Genomic DNA, 22,278 nt, shown 5'->3' with positions numbered 1-22,278 from the left:
TTGTCTCCCCTCTAGACAAGCCCCCATAAAGGCAGTGATCATGTATCCCCCAGTGTAAACCCAGTGCATGGACCAGCACCTGATACATCGTAGTGCCTGATAAATGTTTCTGTAAGAGTGAATGAATGAATGAATGAAGTCCTTTTCTCCTGCCCTTGGACCTGTCTTGTCTCTCAAGACAGAAGGTAGTTGGAGAACACTAATCTGCCCTAAAAGGAGAAGATGAGAGAAGAGGGCTGCCTGTCTACCAGTCTCCTGGTTGTATTTATTGAGCATATTAGTTCACTAGAACTGCCACTGCAAATACCACAGACTGGGGGGCTTAACCAAGCAAAACTTATTTTCTCCTAATTCTGGAGGCCAGAAATCCAAGATCAAGGTGTTGGTGGAGTTGTTTTCTACTGAACCTCCCTCCTTGGCTTGTAGATGGCTGTCTTCCCCCTGTGTGTTCACAAGGACTTCCCTCTGTGTGTCTGTGTCCTAATCTCTTCCTATAAGAACACCAGTGATATTGGACTATGGATGGCTTAGGACACTCATTTTAACTTAATTACCTCTTGAAAGGCCCTAACTTCAAATAGTTACATTCTGGCATACTGGGGCAGGGGTTGGAGTGCGGCACGGGGGTGGTGCTTAGGACTTCAACAAATGAACTTTATGGGAACGAGTTCAGCCCATAACAAGCACCCAGTATGTTCCAAGCACTGAGCTGAAGTGCTGGAAGAAAGATCAATGAAATCAGCCCCTGCCTTTGAGAGCTCAAAGTCAGGGAGGGGTGGGGGGATAGACATTTAAACTCAGGACTGCCTAGTGGCCTGAGGCAGAGAGTCACGAGGGGCTGCAGTGTAAAGAGGACTTAGTGAGAGCTGAGAAAGGCCCATCGCTCTCATCCCTGTCCTACACGCCTTGGTTGTGGGTTCATTTTTCCATTTGGCCCGTGGAAAGGTGATCTAGAGCCAGGACCTGAGGGTCAGTAGAAGTCCAGGGAGGCGCTCCCTCTGCTTCTCACCAGCACCTCTCTGAGCATCTGCTTACTCTGCTGTCACAGAGTACACGTCCTTCTCTGCTTCCAGACCACGTCCAGGGAAGGCCAGCAGCTACAAGTCATGTTATTGCCATTCCCAGGAGAGCTATAACCTCTCTGACTCAAATTCAAAATTAAACAAAGAAGGTGTCTTGGCTCCAGGGTAGAGCTGGGCCACCTTGTACAATGACAGCCCAATGCACCCACTGAAACTCTGTGGAATAGGGGCATGGAGGAGGGTGCGGGGCAGGGAAAGTAGTAGGTGTGCTCAACGATGACATGGAGAAATCTTCATGGTAAATTAAGGGGGAAAGCAGGCTACAAATTGGTATGTGTACAGTATGATCCCAACTTCAGTTTTGAAAAATTAAAAATCTGAGAGGTTGCCGCTCTCCTACACTGGTATCATAAGATGAAGCTGCTATTCCTCTATCACTATTTCTTTATCTATATCTCTTTATGTAGCTAAATATTGTCATTTTTGCTCTTTTGAATTTCTCAAATTTTCTAAACCAAATGTATAATTTTGGTAATTTTTTTTTTAATGTTAAAATGTAGAAACACTCTGGGCAGAGAAATTTAACAGCAGACTGACTGCAGTTCTTATTTATTTGGGTCAGATAGTCCAGGGTGATGGTAACCAGTTCAGTGATTCTCCTCTTTGTCTCTCTTCCCTTTTCTGCCCTGTCTCCCTTGTCCTCCTCCCAACTCTTCCTGTGTGTTTCCATCCTTTGCTCCCTTGCAGAAGAGGACGACGGTCCCTTGTCAGAACAGGGGACCTCTGCCAGCACGAAGAGGACCTCGCTTAGCCGAGGGCTCTCTATCACATCCAACCTGGAAGAGCGGCATATCCCAATGGTCAAGTCCAAGACCTACCCAGACGAAGAGGAGGATGAAGAAAGCCTGGAAAAAATCATGTTTCAAAGTAACCAAGCATTTTAATGTTTGGGTACCTGTTCTCTCTGAGCAAAAGTGGGAAGGCTGTTCAGTGCCTTTCACCTTTCTCCATAAAATGCATCTTTCTAGCACTATTATGTATTAATTCTACAATGTGAATATGCCATCATTTATTTAGTCATTTCCCTTACTGTTGCATATTCAGCTAGCTTCCAATATTATTTTTCAGCAGAAGAGATTCCCCAAAGTGGGATTAAGAGTCAAAGAGTATCTGTATTTTCAGTTGTAGTAGCTATGGACAGATTATTAGCCAAAACGGGCACTTTCATACACTACAGAGGGAGTGAGGCAACATCTGCAGCAGATTATGTTTGTCATTTTAAAATAGGACGTTTACTAAGAAAAAGTCGTCCCCACTTCCTTCAGAACCCAGGTGAGGTCTGGGTGTGTCCGCATGTATGTGCATGCACACACGCACACATGTATATTTAATTTGCAGCTGACAAGATTCAGAGCATTGACAGCCACTTTCCAGAGGAGGTTGGAGAAGTAGAGAACAACCCAGTGAGCAAGGCCATTGCTCGCCACCTGGGCATTGACATTTCTGCAGAAGGCCGCATGGCCAAGAACCGGAAAGGCATCGCCATCATCATCCATGGGACGCCCCTGTCAGGTATGCACAGCCCTGAGGGGTTTATGGTGAAGTTTGCACATGTAATTTTTTTTTTTTTTTACCTCTGGGTGATGCCTTTTTTTTTTAATTTATTTTTTTAATTAATTAATTTATTTATTTTTGGCTGCGTTGGGTCTTCGTTGCTGCATGCAGGCTATCTCTAGTTGCGGCTAGTGGGGGCTGCTCTCTGTTGTGGTGCACGGGCTTCTCATTGCGGTGGCTTCTCTTGTTGCAGAGCACGGGCTCTAGGTGCATGGGCTTCAGTAATTGTGGCACGTGGGCTCAGTAGTTGTGGCTTGCATGCTCTAGAGCGCAGGCTCAGTAGTTGTGGCGCATGGGCTTAGTTGCTCTGCGGCATGTGGGATCTTCCCGGACCAGGGCTCGAACCCGTGTCCCCTGCACTGGCAGGCGTACTCTTAAGCACTGTGCCACCAGGGAAGTCCTGCATGTGTAATTTTTGAGGCAGTAAAAGACTCTTCTGTTTGAAATTTATATACCAAAGGATTATCCCCAAATTGTTAAATTGCCAACTTGAGATATGGAGTTAGGGAAAGAGTGGGGACACCTCATTCTTAATTAATACATCTCTGAATTGTTGGAGCTTGCATTCTTTCAATAATTTAATAACATTAAAATATTAAAGAAAAATCCAAGACATTAAGTTATTTAAAAAGAGAGGGGAAGAATATGTGCAAACTCTTTGGCCTGGCAGTGTTACTTCTAAAAATTTTTCTTAGGAAAACAATCACGTCGACAAAGATTAACTGCGTGAGTGTTCACTGCAGCATTGTTGACCATACTAAAAATTTGGGAGCACTTGAAGCATTCAGTATGCAGGACTAGTTAATTAAGCCATAGTACATTCATGCAGTGAATTATATCACCATGAAAAACAGTGTCTTGTACACCCATTTTCATAGCAGCATTATTCACAATAACGAAAAGGTAGAAACAGCCCAAGTATCCATTGATGGATGAGTGGATAAACTAAATGTGGTATAATGGGGTATTTTTCACCCGCTAAAGGAAGGAAATCCTCACACATGCTACAACACAGATGAACCTTGAAGACATTATGCTAAGTGAAATAAGCAAGACATAAAAGAACAACTACTATATGATTCCATTTATATAAGGTACCTAGAGTAGTCATATTCGTAGAGACATGAAGTAGAATGGTGGTTTTCAGGGGCTGAGAAAAGGGAGGAATGAGAGGTTATTGTTTAATGGGTAAAGAGTTTCCACTTGGGAAGATGAAAACATGCTGGAGATGGATGGTGGTGATGGTTGCACAACAATGTGAATATCCTTAGCAGCTGAGCTGTACACTTAAAAACAGTTAAAATGGTAAATTTTGTATGTATACTATCACAATAAAAAAGTACCATAGAAGTGTATTGAATGAATAGAAAAATGCTCATGATATATATCATTTTAAGTGAGAAAAAAAATGCCATGCTTACAATTTATCTGTATTAATATCCTATTGCTACTGTAACAAATAACTACAAATTTAGTGACTTTAAAAAATGCAAATTTACTTTCTTAGAATTCTGGAGGTCAGAGGTCTAAAATGGGTCAACAGGGCTGCATCCTTTCTCGAGGCTATAGAGGAGAGTCCATTTCCTTGCCTTTTCTTGCTTCTAGAAACCTTATCTGCATTCCTTGGCTCATGGCCCCTTCCTCCATCTTCAAAACCAGCACCATAACATCTTGTAGTCTGTCTGTCTCGTCTCTCTCTCACTCTCTGTCTGTCTCTCTCTTTGCTTTCATCATCACATCACCTGTCCTTACTCTGAGCACCCTGCTTCTCTCATAAGAACCCTTGTTATTACATTGGGCCCACCCAGATAATCCAGGGCAATCTCCAACATCAAGATTCTTAATCATACCTGTGAAGTCCCTTTAACATATAAGGTAACATATTCACAGGTTCCAGGGATTGGGATGTGGACATCTGAGCGGGGGAGGCATTATTCAACCTACCACATAACCCATTCTTTTTTTTGTAAGAAATATGAATAAAATAGTTACATATGCATACTTAGCAGGCATATGCTAACTGTAATCTCTCTGGAAGATCAAATTTCTTTTCTCCCTGCTGTTATTTCTGAATTTTCTGCTTTCTTTTTAATAAGCAGGTATTTTGAATGAGAAAAAAAAATCAACACAAGTTATTCTTTAAACCAAAAAAGTCTCTTCCCATTAGAATCAGAGACAGTAAGAGCTACAAGATTTTTAAAGCTCATCTGATAGAATCACTTTTTAAGCCGAGGAGAAAGTCCAGAGGGGATGTGGGTTGCTATAGCACACAGCTCATCAGGGGTAGAATTAGGACCAGAATCCACGGTCCTAACTCCTGGCTCAGGTCTTGCCTCTCTTTTCTGCTGCCACCTCTGGCCACACGAGAGACTTAGAGGCAGAGACCTTGGAGAGATCACTTTCCAGTAGCCTCTGTTATAGAAGCTTCTTCTGTCTAGGACACTGAGGAAATGAGAGCTGTGAAATTCAAACTCCTGACCTTTTTTAATAGGAAAGTCAGCCACCGCAGTCAGCATAGCCAAGTACTACAGTGCAGCCTGCCTGAACTTCGACTCCATCGTGCTGGAAGCCATCTCCGATGGCAACAACATCGCAGGGATCCGGGCCCGTGAGCTCTGCATCAGGGCCGCCATAGAGCAGTCCATGAAGGAAGAGGAGTCTGGTGAGAGCCATTACCCCTGACTCTTTGTGGCCAAGTGGCCCTTACCCCACTGGTAACGCACCTTCTCAGTTTCCCCCACCGAGCTTTTCTCCACAGCCCCACTGAAGGCTGACTTATAACATGCTGCCAGTTAGCAGCCCAGAGAATTCTCTCCGGCAGACACCTGTGGCTCTCCTGGCTGCCCAGTGCACTTGGCACGGCAGGGAGCAGGGCGACGGAGGAGTTGTGGCCCACACCTTTGGGAGAGACACCTGGAGGGGAGCAGACGTGTGCTCATTCAGAGCAGAGGAAAATAATGTGACAGAACTGCCAGCTTCTGTGAAAGACCAACTGCGGGATAGTTGGGTTCCAGCAAGCATGATTTGGGGAAGTTTTCATGGAAGTGGGCTTTGAAGGAGGAGGAGAATGTTGACAGGCAAAGGTGAAGATAAGGACATTCCAGACCAAGAAAGCAGGGAAGCTGATGGTAAATGAAAGGTGGGAAGGCAGGTTAAGGCCAATCATAGTTGGACTTAATGCCAAGATTAGGAATTTCGATTTTATTTTGAAGGAAAAGAGGAATTGGGCAGTTTTCACCCTATGGGAGAAATGGTCCAAAAGTTGCAGTAGGAAAGAAGCTCTAGTGATGTCTTGTAATGGAAGAGAGGTGAAGCTGAATATGAGTGGGGCTGGGCTGGCTGACCTGATAGCCGCCTGCATGGCAGGGAATTGAAGGAGGGGGAGGCATTCAAGATGTTCACACCAAGATTTCTGGTCACAGAAACCAGGAAGAGAGCGATGTCATTTACCAAGACAGGGAACATGGGAGGAGGAGGAAGTTTACTGGAAAGGAAAATTAATTGAGTTTTTAAACCCCATAGTAGTGAGACCTTACCTACCAGAGGTTAAGAATCCTGGCTCTCCTGGATCCTCTAAAGACCTACAGGGCAGGAGGGTGGCTGCTCAGTGGGAAAATCTATCAAATATAAAGCAGAATACCTGCTCGGAGTAGAATGTTTTTTATATAAATACTTAGAACAGCATGCCGTCATTCCTGTTAGTGTCCCATGCCTGCTAGATGATAAAACTGGCTGGGGCTTTCAGGGATGTCCCCTCCCCTTGATACCTCTGCATGGGATGCTTAGAGAAATGGAAGATTCTTTGCTGGGAAGATAAGAGAAACAGCTCTTTAGTGGTCTAGGGGAGAAAGAATAATTTTCTCTCTACTCTTCTGAGTTCTTGGCTGAGCCCCCCTGTAATAAAAGGCAGATTAACAAGAGAAAACCAAACAAGTTTATTAACATGTATACTTCATGTACCGTGGGAGATACTCAGGGGAAAATGGATGGCTTTAGAATTCAGAAGTAAATACCACCTTAATAGGGAAAGGGAAGGGGGATGTAGTCCTCTTAGGGGAGGGTAAATGGTTTTTAGGAAAGATGAGGGACCCTTACAAGAATGGATGGGAGGTGTGGCTGTTTGTGATAAAGTCTTTCTGGGTGTGGCATGGACTTGAGTCTCCTCTCCTGTGATAAGAGTCCATCTCCCTAGTTGATGAAACTCTCTGGAAGGGGACTTATGACAGTGGAGCTTCTTTTGGAGGTTCTGTCTTTAAGCAAATAAGGGGAGGTCAAGGAAAGCCACTCCCTGCATTTACTGTTTTTCAGGTGCCTACAGCTCAAAATAACCAATATGCCAAAGCAGCATATTTTGAGGTGGCATATCCTGAACTCCTGTAGTCATACTTTGGGGTGGCATATTCTGATACCATTTAGTGGGAACCCCAGGCTGCATCACAATTCCAGTTCTCTTAGATTTTTTGTTTCCTTTTCTGTCAAATAAACTGCGTTTCACAGAAGTCTTTGGAGCTGTGTTGATATCCCGTGACAAATCATGAATTTGAGCTCCCTGAGAAAGTAATGTCAAGCTAAAGGCTTAATAACTGGGGGAGACTTCCTCAACAAGGTGAGGGGTGCAGCCGCTGGAGTAGAGGAAATCAGCCCAGAAAGTTCCAGAAAGAGAGGAGAGGGATGGATAGGGCAGGATGGGAGCTTGGGGAACACTTCACATTTTAGGAGGAGGTGGGGGCAGGGGGAGAAGCCAGGGGAGGCGGAGAAGGCAGAGTGAGGGTCAGAAAGGTGGGCAGTCAGGAGAGCTACAGGTGGGAGGGGGCCAGAAGGACTTTCTCATCTCTCCGGAGCCGTGGTTGGAGTCTGGGGGACCCTTCCCGCTTTATTTTCCTCATAGCCCTTACCCCTAGTTAACAGACTATTTATTTTATTTACTTATTTTATTGTCTGCCTCCTCCACACCCCACACCCCCGCCCCAGCCAAGAATGTGAGCTTCGGAGGGCAGAGATTTGTGTTAGTTTTCGTCACTAATGTATTCCCGGCATCTAGACTAGTGCTTGGCACATAGTAGACACAGAGTAAAGATTTATAAAAATGTGTTAAATCAGTAAGTGAATATAATCGGAGGTGGCTGAAGGTTCAGATAGAATGAGCCCTGAGAAGAGGGCTGCTGTAGTTCACAGTTCGGAGGTCGCTGGCGACTTTGGAGAAAACCCTCTCAGTGATGGGGTTAAACCCAGACCTGCATTTGCTGTTTGCTGTGGAGTCAGCAGGCTGTACTGAAGTGGAAGTGACCAGTCTAAACCTGTCTGTCCCACGCAGGACCCACTGGCCCCTTGAAATATGCCTAGTCCAAACTGAGATGTGCTGTCAGTATACAATACATGCTGGGTTTTGAAGATGTAGTAAGAATAAAAGACTGGTAAAACAACACAGTAATCATTGTGGTAGGTTTCCAGGGCAGTCAGGCCTGTAGTGTACCAGCAGTCTCAGAAATGATTACCCTCTGGGTTGGAAGAGAAAGCGGGGGAGAGTATCGTGGGATCCCCTGGGAAGATGAGCAGGGAAGAGCCCGGGGCTCCAGGCCAGGCTCTGCACACACCCGTCATCATCATCCGTCCTCAGTGGGTGGAGCCTCTTCTCTCAGCCCTGCTCAGCCAGCTGCAGGTGGAGATGGCTTTGTAGTCTTCAGAAGAATCACACTACGTTTCAACTTGCCATCCTCGCTATTATTTCCTTATTATCCTAAGGTGACTTTTAATATAAACCCTCTCTCTCTGTGTAGCCCAGGAGGCTGCTGCTTTGAGCCAAAATGCCTTGGGACAAATAGGACTGAGCAGTGAGACCCTGGGGAAGTTAACTTCAGAATCCACTCTGGTAACTCCCGAAATTAAACCCGCCAAGCCTGTGCGTGGGAGCGTGCTCATTACCAAAGGCAAAGCAGACAGCCACAGCTCTGTGTCTCAGAAGCAGCATCACCAGCACTCGTCCGAAACGCCACAGGTACAAATCAGGGCTCCCGGAAGGAAGGTTGGGATTTTTCCTCCCCGCTCCCCCTCTTCTCTTTTTTCTCCTCCTCCTCGGCATCTTGCATCCAGGTTAGCACAACTTCATTCCTACAGGTGCCCTTGCCAGGCAGGCCTGAGTGCTGTCCCTGTACCACTCCTGAACGGAGTGTTCATCTAGCAGGTGTGAAACAAGTGCCCTTAATGTTATAGGCATTGGGTTGGGTGCTGGCAAAGTGAAGATAAATAAAGCAAAATTCTTTCACTCAAGCTGCACTAAGAGTCTGATAAGGGTGATAACCACACATTCAAATATATGCAATAAAAAGAGATTGGTGACAAAAGAGGTGTGTAAAAAGAATTAGGTTGAACCATATGAAACTGCCAATATTCAACCACTCGGGAACTCTTATTGCAGCAATTTCATATGGCTCAAACTACTACTAAAGGCATGTGAAGGATGGAACCATGAATATAAGTTGTGGGAGAGCTGCAGGGGAGTCTTGGAAAGTCATAAAGAAGCCAGAGAGTTTGAGTCACATGCCGAGGGACTTCAAAAACAATCTCAGGGGCTTCCCTGGTGGCGCAGTGGTTGAGAATCTGCCTGCCAATGCAGGGGACACAGGTTCGAGCCCTGGTCTGGGAAGATCCCACATGCCACGGAGCAACTAGGCCCGTGAGCCACAACTACTGAGCCTGCGCATCTGGAGCCTGTGCTCCGCAACAAGAGAGGCCACGATAGTGAGAGGCCCGCGCACCGCGATGAAGAGTGGCCCCTGCTTGCCACAACTAGAGAAAGCCCTCGCACAGAAACGAAAACCCAACACAGCCAAAAATGAATAAATAAATTAATTAATTAAAAAAAAATTTTTAATAAAAAAAAACAAAACAATCTCAGCAAGTGAGATGAATAGCAGGTGCTGAAGTCAGAGACAGTGGGTGGCGCAGTGAGAGACAGGTGGGTGATGAGTTGTGAGTGGGAAAGCCGAGTCAAATGAGTATAGGCTTCTAAGATATTTGAAAAAAAGGGAAAAGAGATCAAGTAGTCATTAGAGGAGCAAACCCAGAGTCAATGAGTTCTTTCTCTGAAAGGAGGTGGAGGCACAAGCAGGTCTATTAAGATAGCTCCTGGAGAAGTATAAGGTGATGATCTACCCAAGAGGGAATGAGATTCCAGGAGGAAACGGGGAGGGCAGGATTAAGCATAGTTGAGGGAGCTGGGAGCCATCTTCCTCTAGAGTCAATAAAGGTGAAAATAGATACAGCTACTTGTAGGGGTAACGGGGTGGAAAATGGTGGTTGGAGAAGGTCTTGCTGAATGGCCCTAAGATGTATGCAGGATGCATGGTCTTTGCGGGCAGTGTTGAGGAAGTTGGGTTGCATAGCATGCTTGAAAAGAATGGTAAAGAAAGCACTGATGTGTCCACTGTGAAGATAGAACCAGAAATTGGTGGTGGGCAAAAGAAAAGATAGTTGAAAGTGCTGATGGCCCAGGCAAGATGTGAAGCCATAACTTCACGGTTGTAAGATTTCCCTAAGCAGCCCCTGGCAGCCCTTATTCAGAGGCAGAGAGAGAAGTTATCATCATTGCAGGTGTGGGGGTGTGCTCGGAACAAGGGTCAAGGGAGTTGAGAGTGGCATCAGTATAGGAAATCTGGCCTAGGTAGAGAAGGAATTAAAAGAAGGACAATAGAATGGGAGAAATAGGAAGAGTAAAAGGGTCTGTGGGTCTTGCTTCAGTCTGAGAGTGCTGTATAGGGGGAATGGGAGAGGTAGACATTTCAGGAAGGTTGCTGAGGTGAATGGAGCAGAGGAGAGGAGAATCACACGTGTTGGATGGGGCAGGTGAATGGAGGGTTGGTGGGGCAAGTAGATGGTAGAGCACTGGATGGGGCATGTGGACAGAGTGGAGGTGAAGGTCTTTGTGTAAGAGGAGGTAGGCTGGTTGGATGGGGCATCCATGGGGTGGGATTTATGCCAGATGGTGTCACATGATCTTCACTTCAGTTGCATGTTCTTCTAGCACCTTGAAAACTGAAACCATTGACTCAATTTCTTCTGGAGCATCATCCTTTTAATCCTCTTCTCCAAGATCTAATATAATATTCTTTACTTAGATGTTTATGGATGAACTGAACCCATATATTTCTTAAATAGGGTATCATGGGAAATGATTTTCTTTGGTTCGTTTCTGCCAATCTGGATAGTAAAGTGAAGCTTTTTAGAACATAAACAAAGGCAGCAGAAAATCCCGATTCTGACTCCTCTCTAAATAGGAACTTGAAACCTGTTCAATATCACAGTAGAAATCAGAGCTCAAAGACCTGCACATGTGTCTGCACATGTGTCTGCCTGCATTTCACTGCACATGTGTCTGCCTGCATTGCTCCAGTGTTACAGGATCAAGTGGTTTGGACAGCTGTCGCCTTGTCAGAGTGCTTTTCCTAGAGATGGCTGTTTGGTTTTCTTGAAGCTCTCCTAAAGCATGAACTCTTCAGTGATGGAAATTTTAGTCATGGTGCAAATGGGAAGAAATGTGTACTATGTCACATGATGAAGAAATGACCTGTCATATAAGGTCATTTATTTATAAATCACCTTGTTCCAGGAAAACACCAGTTTGAAATCCTAATCTTTTGAATATTTAATCCAACACCCTGGCTCTTCAATTCCACGGCCTCCTCAGCTACTCACTCCCGTGGTCATATTCTAGACCTTATTCACTGTGACCTGTAGACTCGTGATCGCTACATCACACATCCTACTTTTTGACAACCATCTTCTAACTTTCCAGATGACTTATTCTGGTAAATAATGTGTCCCAGTGAAACCTCCAGTTCACATCTTCACTGCCTACCAACCCCTTCATTTCCTTTCTTACTCAGTTTGGATTCACGGTCCATCACTATAGGTGCTCCCTTTCCCATTCCCCTTCATCGTACTCTCAATTCTCCACCTCCTCCATGCAGGGCAGTTGAACATAGCTAGAGAAAACTTTCATCTCTCCTGAATGGTCTTAATTTAAATGTAAGACCACAGGGATTGGAACCAAGATGGCGGAGTAGAAGGACATGCTCTCACTCCCTCTTGCAAGAACACCAGAATCACAACTAGCTGCTGGACAATCATCGACAGGAAGACACTGGAACTCACCAAAATGATACCCCACATCCAAAGACAAAGGAGAAGCCACAATGAGACGGTAGGAGGGGCACAATCACAGTAAAATCAAATCCCATAACTGCTGGGTGGGTGACTCACAGACTGGAGAACACTTATACCACAGAAGTCCACCCACTGGAGTGAAGGTTCTGAGCCCCACGTCAGGCTTCCCAACCTGGGGGTCCGGCAATGGGAGGAAGAATTCCTAGGGAATCAGACTTTGAAAGCCACTGAGATTTGATTGCAGGACTTCAACAGAACTGGAGGAAACAGAGACTCCACTCTTGGAGGGCACACACAAAGTAGTGTGCGCGTCGGGACCCAGGGGAAGGAGCAGTGACCCCAGGGGAGACTGAACCAGACCTACCTGCTGGGGTTGGAGGGTCTCCTGCAGAGGCAGGGGCTGGATGTGGCTCACAGTGAGGACAAGGACACTGGCAGCAGAAGTTCTGGGAAGTACTCCTTGGCGTGAGACCTCCCAGAGTCCGCCATTAGCCCCACCAAAGAGCCCAGGTAGGCTCCAGTGTTGGGTTGCCTCAGGCCAAACAACCAACAGGGAGGGAACCCAGCCCCACCCATCAGCAGACAAGTGGATAAAGTTTTACTGAGCTCCGCCCACCAGAGCAACAGCCAGCTCTACCCACCACCAGTCCCTCCCATCAGGAAATTTGCACAAGCCTCTTAGATAGCCTCATCCACCAGGGGGCAGACAGCAGAAGCAAGAAGAACTACAATCCTGCAGCCTGTGGAACAAAACCACATTCACAGAAAGATAGACAAGATGAAAAGGCAGAGGGCTATGTACCAGATGAAGGAACAAGATAAAACCCCAGAAAAACAACTAAATGAAGTGGAGATAGGCAACCTTCCAGAAAAAGAATTCAGAATAATGATAGTGAAGATGATCCAGGACCTCAGAAAAAGAATGGAGGCAAAGATCAAGAAGATGCAAGAAATGTTTAACAAAGACCTAGAAGAATTAAAGAACAAAGAAACAGAGATGAACAATACAATAACTGAAATGAAGACTACACTAGAAGGAATCAATAACAGAATAACTGAGGCGGAGGAATGGATAAGTGACCTGGAAGACAGAATGGTGGAATTCACTGCTGCGGAACAGAATAAAGAAAAAAGAATGAAAAGAAATGAAGACAGCCTAAGAGACCTCTGGGACAACATTAAATGCAACAGCATTCACATAATAGGGGTCCCAGAAGGAGAAGAGAGAGAGAAAGAACCAGAGAAAATATTTGAAGACGTTATAGTTGAAAACTTCCCTAAAATGGGGAAGGAAATAGCCACCCAGTCCAGGAAGCACAGAGAGTCCCACACAGGATAAACCCAAGGAGAAACATGCCGAGACACATAGTAATCAAATTGGCAAAAATGAAAGACAAAGAAAAATTATTGAAAGCAGCAAGGGAAAAACGACAAATAACATACAAGGGAACTCCCATAAGGTTAACAGCTGATTTCTCAGCAGAAACTCTACAAGCCAGAAGGGAGTGGCATGATATACTTAAAGTGATGAAAGGGAAGAACCTACAACCAAGATTACTCTACCTGGCAAGGATCTCATTCAGAATCGATGGAGAAATGAAAAGCTTTACAGACAAGCAAAAGCTAAGAGAATTCAGCACCACCAAACCAGCTCTACAACAAATCCTAAAGGAACTTCTCTAAGTGGGAAGCACAAGAGAAGAAAAGGACCTACAAAAACAAACCCAAAACAATTAAGAAAATGGTCATAGGAACATACATATCGATAATTACCTTCAACGTGAATGGATTAAATGCTCCAACCAAAAGACACAGGCTTGCTGAATGGATACAAAAACAAGACCCATATATATGCTGTCTACAAGAGACCCACTTCAGAGCTAGGGACACATACAGACTGAAAGTGAGGGGATGGAAAAAGATATTCCATGCAAATGGAAATCAAAAGAAAGCTGGAGTAGCAATTCTCATATCAGACAAAATAGACTTTAAAATAAAGAATGTTACAAGAGATAAGGAAGGACACTACATAATGATCAAGGGATCAATCTAAGAAGAAGATACAACAATTATAAATATATATGCACCCAACATAGGAACACCTCAATACATAAGGCAACTGCTAACAGCTATAAAAGAGGAAGTCGACAGTAACACAGTAATAGTGGGGGACTTTAACACCTCACTTACGCCAATGGACAGATCATCCAAAATGAAAATAAATAAGGAAACAGAAGTTTTATACATTTTAAAAAAAATTATTAGCACCTTTAATTATTATTTATTTATTTATTTGGCTGTGTTGGATCTTCGTTTCTGTGCGAGGGCTTCCTCTAGTTGCAGCAAGCGGGGGCCACTCTTCATCACGGTGCACGGGCCTCTCACTATCACGGCCTCTCTTGTTGCGGAGCACAGGCTCCAGACGCGCAGGCTCAGGAGTTGTGGCTCATGGGCCTAGTTGCTCCGTGACATGTGGGATTTTCCCAGACCAGGGCTCGAACCCGTGTCCCCTGCATTAGCAGGCAGATTCTCAACCACTGCACCACCAGGGAAGCCCAGGAAACAGAAGTTTTAAATGACACAATAGACCAGATAGATTTAATTGATATTTATGGGACATTCCATCCAAAAACAGCAGATTACACTTTCTTCTCAAGTGCACATGGAACATTCTCCAGGACAGATCACATCTTGGGTCACAAATCAATCCTCAGTAAATTTAAGAAAATTGAAATCATATCAAGCATCTTTTCTGACCACAACGCTATGAGATTAGAAATGAATTACAGGGAAAAAAACGTAAAAAAATACAAACACATGGAGGCTAAACAATACGCTACTAAATAACCAAGAGATCACTGAAGAAATCAAAGAGGAAATCAAAAAATACCTAGAGACAAATGACAATGAAAACACGACGACCCAAAACCTATTGGATGCAACAAAAGCAGTTCTAAGAGGGAAGTTTATAGCTATACAAGCTCTACCTCAAGAAACAGAAAAATCTCAAATAAACAATCCAACCTTACACCTAAAGGAACTAGAGAAAGAAGAACAAACAAAACCCAAAGTTAGCAGAAGGCAAGAAATCATAAAGATCAGAGCAGAAATAAATGAAATAGAAACAAAGAAAACAATAGCAAAGATCAATAAAACTAAAAGCTGGTTCTTTGAGAAGATAAACAAAATTGATAAGCCATTAGCCAGACTCATCAAGAAAAAGAGGGAGAGGACTCAAATCAATAAAATTAGAAATGAAAAAGGAGAAGTTACAACAGACACTGCAGAAATACAAAGCATGCTAAGAGACTACTACAAGCAACTCTATGCCAATAAAATGGACAACCTGGAAGAAATGGACAAATTCTTAGAAAGGTATAACCTTCCAAGACTGAACCAGGAAGAAATAGAAAATATGAACAGACCAATCACAAGCACTGAAATTGAAACTGTGATTAAAAATCTTCCAACAAACAAAAGTCCAGGACCAGATGGCTTCACAGGTGAATTCTATCAAACATTTAGAGAAGAGCTAACACCCATCCTTCTCAAACTATTCCAAAAAATTGCAGAGGAAGGAACACTCCCAAACTCATTCTATGAGGCCACCATCACCCTGATGCCAAAACCAGACAAAGATATTACAAAAAAAGAAAATTACAGACCAATATCACTGATGAATATAGATGCAAAAATCCTCAACAAAATACTAGCGAACAGAATCCAAGAAGACATTAAAAGGATCATACACCATGATCAAGTGGGATTTATCCCATGGATGCAAGGATTCTTCAATATACGCAGATCAATCAACGTGATACACCATATTAACAAATTGAAGAATAAAAACCATATGATCATCTCAATAGATGCAGAAAAAACCTTTGACAAAATTCAACACCGATTTGTGATAAAAAACTCTCCAGAAAGTGGGCATAGAGGGAACCTACCTCAACATAATAAAGGCCATATACAACAAACCCACAGCAAACATCATTCTCAAACGTGAAAAACTGAAAGCATTTCCTCTAAGATCAGGAACAAGACAAGGTTGTCCACTCTTGACACTATTATTCAACATAGTTTTGGAAGTCCTAGCCACGGCAATCAGAGGAGAAAAAGAAATAAAAGGAATACAAGTTGGAAAAGAAGAAGTAAAAGTGTCACTGTCTGCAGATGACATGATACTATACATAGAGAATCCTAAAGATGCCACCAGAAAACTACTAGAGCTAATCAGTGAATTTGGTAAAGTTGCGGGATACAAAATTAATGCAGAGAAATCTCTTGCATTCCTATACACTAATGATGAAAAATCTGAAAGAGAAATTAAAGCAACACTCCCATTTACCATTGCAACAAAAAGATTAAAATACCTAGGAATAAACCTACCTGGGGAGACAAAAGACCTGTATGCAGAAAACTATAAGACACTGATGAAAGAAATTAAAGATGATACCAACAGATGGAGAGATGTACCATGTTCTTGGATTGGAAGAATCAATATTGTGAAAATGACTATACTACCCAAAGCAATCTACAGATTCAATGCAATCCCTATCAAATTACCAATGGCATTATTTTCAGAATTAGAACAAAAAATCTTAAAATCTGTATGGAGACTCAAAAGACCCTGAATAGCCAAAGCAGTCTTGAGGGAAAAAAACGGAGCTGGAGGAATCAGACTCCCTGACTTCAGACTGTACTACAAAGCTACAGGAATCAAGACAATATGGTACTGGCACAAAAACAGAGACATAGATCAATGGAACAGGATAGAAAGCCCAGAGATAAACCCACGCACCTATGGTCAACTAATGAATGACAAAGGAGGCAAGGATATACAATGGAGAAAAGACAGTCTCTTCAATAAGTGGTGCTGGGAAAACTGGACAGCTACATGTAAAAGAATGAAATTAGAACACTCCCTAACACCATACACAAAAATAAACTCAAAAATGGATTAGAGACCTAAATGTAAGACTGGACACTATAAAACTCTTAGAGGAAAACATAGGCAGAACACTCTTTGACATAAATCACAGCAAGATCTTTTTTGATCCACCTCCTAGAGTAATGGAAATAAAAACAAAAATAAACAAATGGGACCTAATGAAACTTCAGAGCTTTTGCACAGCAAAGGAAACCATAAACAAAACGAAAAGACAACCCTCAGAATGGGAGAAAATATTTGGAAACGAATCAACGGACAAAGGATTAATCTCCAAAATATATAAACAGCTTATGCAGCTCAATATTAATAAAACAAACAAACCAATCCAAAAATGAGCAGAAGACCTAAATAGACATTTCCCCAAAGAAGATATACAGATGGCCAAGAGGCACATGAAAAGCTGCTCAACATCACTAATTATTAGAGAAATGCAAATCAAAACTACAATGAGGTATCACCTCACACCAGTTAGAATGGGCATCATCAGAAAATCTACAAACAACAAATGCTGGAGAGGGTGTGGAGAAAAGGGGACCCTCTTGCCCTGTTGGTGGCAATGTAAATTGATACAGCCACTATGGAGAACAGTATGGAGGTTCCTTAAAAAACTAAAAATAGAATTACCATATGATCCAGCAATCCCACTACTGGGCATATACCCAGAGAAAACCATAATTCAAAAAGACACATGCACCCCAGTGTTCATTGCAGCACTATTTACAATAGCCAGGTCATTGAAGCAACCTGAATGCCCATCGACAGACGAATGGATAAAGAAGATGTGGTACGTATATACAATGGAATATTACTCAGCCATAAAAAGGAACGAAATTGGGTCATTTGTTGAGACGTGGATGGATCTAGAGACTGTCATACTGAGTGAAGTAAGTCAGAAAGAGAAAAACAAACATCGTATATTAACGCATGTATGTGGAACCTAGAAAATGGTACAGATGAACCGGTTTGCAGGGCAGAAATTGAGACACAGATGGAGAGAACAAACGTATGGACACCAAGGGTGGAAAGTGGCAGGGGGTGGTGGTGGTGGTGTGCTGAATTGGGCGATTGGGATTGACATGTATACGCTGATGTGTATAAAATTGGTGACTAATAAGAACCTGCTGTATAAAAAAATAAATTAAATTTAAAAATTAAATAATTAAATAAATTTAAGACCACACATCTCAAGTGGACCCTCAGATCTGCCCTAGTACATTTGCCATCCATCTCTTCAAGATAGCTGTTTTATTGCCATTGCCACTCTCCAAACCTCTAAGACACTTGCCTCTTTCTCATTCTCAGCTACTGATCTCTCTTCTGACCTCATGGAGTGCACAGCAGCAACCAGAAGACAACCACCTTATCCTCCCACCACCAAGCCTACCAGCCAACCTTCACTCTAACCTGGTGCTATGCCTTCCCTGCACCTGAGTAACTGCCCCTGCTCTCATCCAAAGCCTACCCCTGCACATGGGCACTGGACTCCACCCCTTCTCTCTCATTCAAGGGCTAAATCCCTGCAGTTGTGTCCCGTCTCATTTGTTTTTTCTCCCGTCTGTTGAATCCTTCCTATCATTGTCTATGCGTGCTGTATTACCTCCCATCTTTAAAATACTTTCCCACAGCCCCAGATCCCCCTACAGGTATTACCTCATCTCTCAGCTCCTCTCCATAGCTATTCCTCCAAAGGGTTGCTGGATGATTGCCTCCTTGTCCTCTCCACCATTCTCTCTTCCACCTATTCCAGTGAGCCTTTGTCCTCACCACTCCACTGGCTACTCTTCTCAAGGTCATTGGCATTCATCTTGTCCAATCCAGTGGCCAGTTTTCTGTCCTCATCTCACGTGACCTCTTTGGCAGCTGATAACCCCCTCCTCCTGGAAACGCTCTCTTTACTTGGATTTCAGAACACCATACGCTTCTACTTTCCCATCTACCTCATTAATGACTCCCTCCACTCCTCCAGTTTCTCCATCTCCTCCAGATTCCTAGGTTTTCAGAGTAGGCTAGGACTAAGTTATCTACTCTTTTCTTTATAGATGATCTCATCCACTTCATTTCTTAAATATATTTTCAGTATCCTTATGACTCTTAAATTTCTATCTCCAGCCCTAATTTCTCCCCACGCTCAGGTTCATATATCCAAACTCACATTAAATATCTCTACTGAATGGCTTCAAGATGTCTCAAAATTTATATGTCCAAAAATTGACACTTACTTTCCCCCAAAAAAAACAAAACAAGAGAAGGCAAATGTTCTTCCTTCAGTCTTTCCTGTCTTAATAAATAACTTCACCACTTTCCAACTTACTCAGGTCAAAACTCAAGGAGTCATGCTTGATGCCTCTCTTTCTTTCATATCCCATCCCAAATCCTATTGGCTCTACTTCCAGAATATACCCTGTATCAGCCACTTCCACCATGACTGTCCTCGTCCCTGCCGCCATCATCTGCTGCCTTGACCACAGAGGTATCTAGCTAACTAATCTTCCTGCTTCACTCTTGTTACTTTGTGCAGGTAGAGTGGTCTTTTAAAAAGAAAAACAGGATCATTTATCTGCCTCAAACATGCCAACAACTTCCCATAATACTTGAAATAAAATCCAAATTCCTTACCATCCTACAAGCCCTGCATGTTCTGGCCTGACTGTATCTTCGACTTTAAGCCTGACCATCTTCCCCATTGCTCACTCAGCTGCAGTCGCCCTGGGTTCCTGTGTACTTCCCACACACCCACAGCACACTCATGATGAGGGACCTTGCTGTTCCCTTTCAGAAAGACCCGTCTCTCAGGATCTGGTCTCTAAATAGCCACTGTTAAACCCTGTCATGGTTCTTTATTCCCTTAAGAGATTGTTTTCTTCCTTGCACTCATCACTATCTGATATTATATCAGTGATTTGTATATTCATGTGCTCCTTTTCTGTCTCCCACCCCCCATTTGAACACAAGGACCACGTGGGCAGCAACACTGCCAGCCTTGTTTGTGGTTGTATCCCTGGTACTAGAGGGGTCCCTGGTGCATCCAAAGTGTTCAATAAATATTTGTTGAATGCATGAACAAATGTTTGCTGTTTGGTACACATACAAAGCACCTTCCACAGTGTTCCTGCTTGACGGTTGCAGAAGTTCTTTAAGTGAGATAGGAGTCTTCCATTTTACAACGCAATCCCCATTTTACAGATGAGGAAATGAGACCCAGAGAGATTAGATGATTTTCCCGAGGTAACATGACTCGTAAGTGTACGAGTTGTTGGAACACCAAGCTGGGTCCTAACTCCTGATCCTTCTTTTTCTGAACAGATTTCCTCCAGCCCTCTCCCCTCGGGACCCACGCAGCGCCGGCTCAGCGTCAGCGCCAGTATTGGAGGTGATACCGGGCTTGTGAGCTGCGTGCTCCCTGAGGAGCTCTTCACTCAGATCCTGGCCGAGCGTATTCAGGTACGTCCACACCCACCTGCACAGAGATGCAGGGCTCACACATCGTCCCCATGCTGTGAGCTGAGATTCTCAGCCATCACCCACCCACAGCAGCTCAGAACCCAGGGGTCTTGGAGAGGAAAGATGGGTTTCTTCACCCTCTTTTGTCCTTTTGACACAGCCCGTGTCAGTCTCTGACCCTGGCTCAGTCTGCTGCCTGAAGCCACTCACCTTAAAGGACCAGTGGGCAGAAGGTAGCGCCTTCAAAACACACACACACACACAAAGACAGACTCATGGTATAGCCCTACAGTGGTATGTTAAAAATTATAACATGGAGCCATGAAAAGTTAGAATTTGGAGCGATGTTAATTGTGGTAAAGGTAAGTTTTCAATATGTTATTAACTGAAAAAAGCAGATTATGAAATAGTATGTAAAGCACAATTATATTTCTCTAAAAATATTTACAAATGTATATCATACACATAGTAAAAACACTTAAAGTACATGTTAGCTGTGGTTATCTTTGAATAGCAAGATTATAGGTTTTTAATTTTCATGCATTTCTGAATTATTTTATAATGATATATTGCTCTTAAAATCAGAAACACAATAACTGTTTCTTTTTGTTTTGATTTTTCATAAGTGGTGTACAGTTAAAAGAAAACTAGATCCGCAGGATTTGGGAGGGTTTGCTGCTTATGGTTTACAGAGAACTAAATTGTTCACCGTGTCCTAGAGTTCTGTGTTTGCTTTGGTTTTCAAAAATGGGCCGCACTGTTAATTGTGCATTTAAATATAACAAAATTAGACTTGAGGTTCCCGGAAGAGGAGGAATGTCATCACCAGAAATGATTCGTGTTAAGGTTTGAACTCGCTACTGCATTAAAGGTACTGTTGCTCTCAGGTGATTTGAGCTAAGTGGTCTAGTAAGTGTGCAGGTGTTTCATGCACCCAGATAAAGGCTGAGAATCATTGGTAAAGCCCAAAATAAGCCAGGAGAGCTGTGCTACTCAAAGTACTGGCCTCTGATGAGATACGGAGCTTGCACCGCTTCCTTTATTGACAAAGTCTTCCTACAAGGCAAAAAAACAGCAGCTAAACTAAATAGTGTATTTACTGATTGTAGTAGTTGATTTTCTGACACAAGATTCTTGTCTTGTCAAAAACTGGTAGTAATCAGTTCCTAGCCAGTGGTGGCCAGTCTGTGCACTACACTTTAAGTAACACTGCAGCACAGCCAAGGCTGTTCTACAATAGTTAACGTTATCAAAACCATTATACTCCAAGGCAGGAGTACCACTAAGGAAGATACAAATGGCCCATCTGCTACAGCTGCCCTTGCTGCATGGGGACACCTTTCCTTTGCATCTTCCTTCCCTGTACTTCATGGATCTTCCCAGACCCTCGCTTTAACATTTAGTTTGTTTTCTTTATCTCTATAGAGACAGAATAAATCCTTTACTCTACAAATATGTATGGTAAAGATCTTTCACGACTGCTAAAATGTTTTTATTTTTCTCTCTTATTTAATTACAGCCCCTGGAATCTAGCAGGTGGAAGGGCAGTTGAATGGGATTTTCATCCGGACCCAGTAGGTCTGCAGAACCAATTGCAGCACCAGTAAAAGCACCAACAAAAGAACAAGCAACTTTTCTCCTTAGAGAACAGATGATCTTGTGGCCACAGTAACTGTCTTTGCTCTCTGGTTTCAGCTGAGTGACTGCTACCGAGGAGTGGTGTTTGACAGCCTGGAGACGCTCTTTGCTCGGAATGCGGCTGCTGCTCTCCTCTGCCTGCTGAAGGCCATTGGCACCCGGGAGCATATCTATGTCATCAACGTGGCCCAAGATTATGCAGCCATGAAGGCCCAGGAGAAGGCCAAAAAGGAGCAAGAAGGCAAGCCCATACCCTCCTAGGCTGTCCGTCCCAAGCCCTACAGGTCTTTCCTTTAAACAGAGCTCTAGGCTTTTTACAGTGCTTCCATGCCGTGGCTTACATGAAACTATTACATTTGCCATCTCATTGGCACCCCACCTCTGCCCTGGAAGGTGGCTGGGAGTTCTTATTTCTACTTTGCATGTGAGCAAACTGAGACACAAGTG

General features: G+C 43.5%; 1 protein-coding gene and 1 long non-coding RNA gene across 3 annotated transcripts in view; one reads left to right on the top strand and one right to left on the bottom strand.

The window, feature by feature from the left end:
• LOC309617580 overlaps positions 1 to 22,278 on the bottom strand; it is a 548,498-nt gene that overhangs the window by 437,085 nt on the left and 89,135 nt on the right. The window lies entirely within an intron of this gene.
• The window catches only part of HYDIN (HYDIN axonemal central pair apparatus protein), a 441,132-nt gene that overhangs the window by 331,427 nt on the left and 87,427 nt on the right, over positions 1 to 22,278 (top strand). For both annotated transcript variants that reach the window (XM_082369752.1, XM_082369751.1), the window contains 6 exons: positions 1,770 to 1,949; positions 2,421 to 2,594; positions 5,128 to 5,298; positions 8,414 to 8,631; positions 20,056 to 20,193; positions 21,889 to 22,072. In XM_082369752.1, coding sequence (XP_082225878.1) covers positions 1,770 to 1,949; positions 2,421 to 2,594; positions 5,128 to 5,298; positions 8,414 to 8,631; positions 20,056 to 20,193; positions 21,889 to 22,072 — 1,065 coding nt within the window. The remainder of the gene's footprint in view (positions 1 to 1,769; positions 1,950 to 2,420; positions 2,595 to 5,127; positions 5,299 to 8,413; positions 8,632 to 20,055; positions 20,194 to 21,888; positions 22,073 to 22,278) is intronic.

The sequence above is a fragment of the Balaenoptera borealis genome, assembly GCF_965194805.1.
Source record: "Balaenoptera borealis genome assembly, chromosome: 19".
NCBI classification, from domain to species: domain Eukaryota; kingdom Metazoa; phylum Chordata; class Mammalia; order Artiodactyla; family Balaenopteridae; genus Balaenoptera; species Balaenoptera borealis.
The sequence above is the reverse complement of the archived record's forward strand: the minus strand, read 5'-3'. Positions and strand labels throughout refer to the sequence as shown.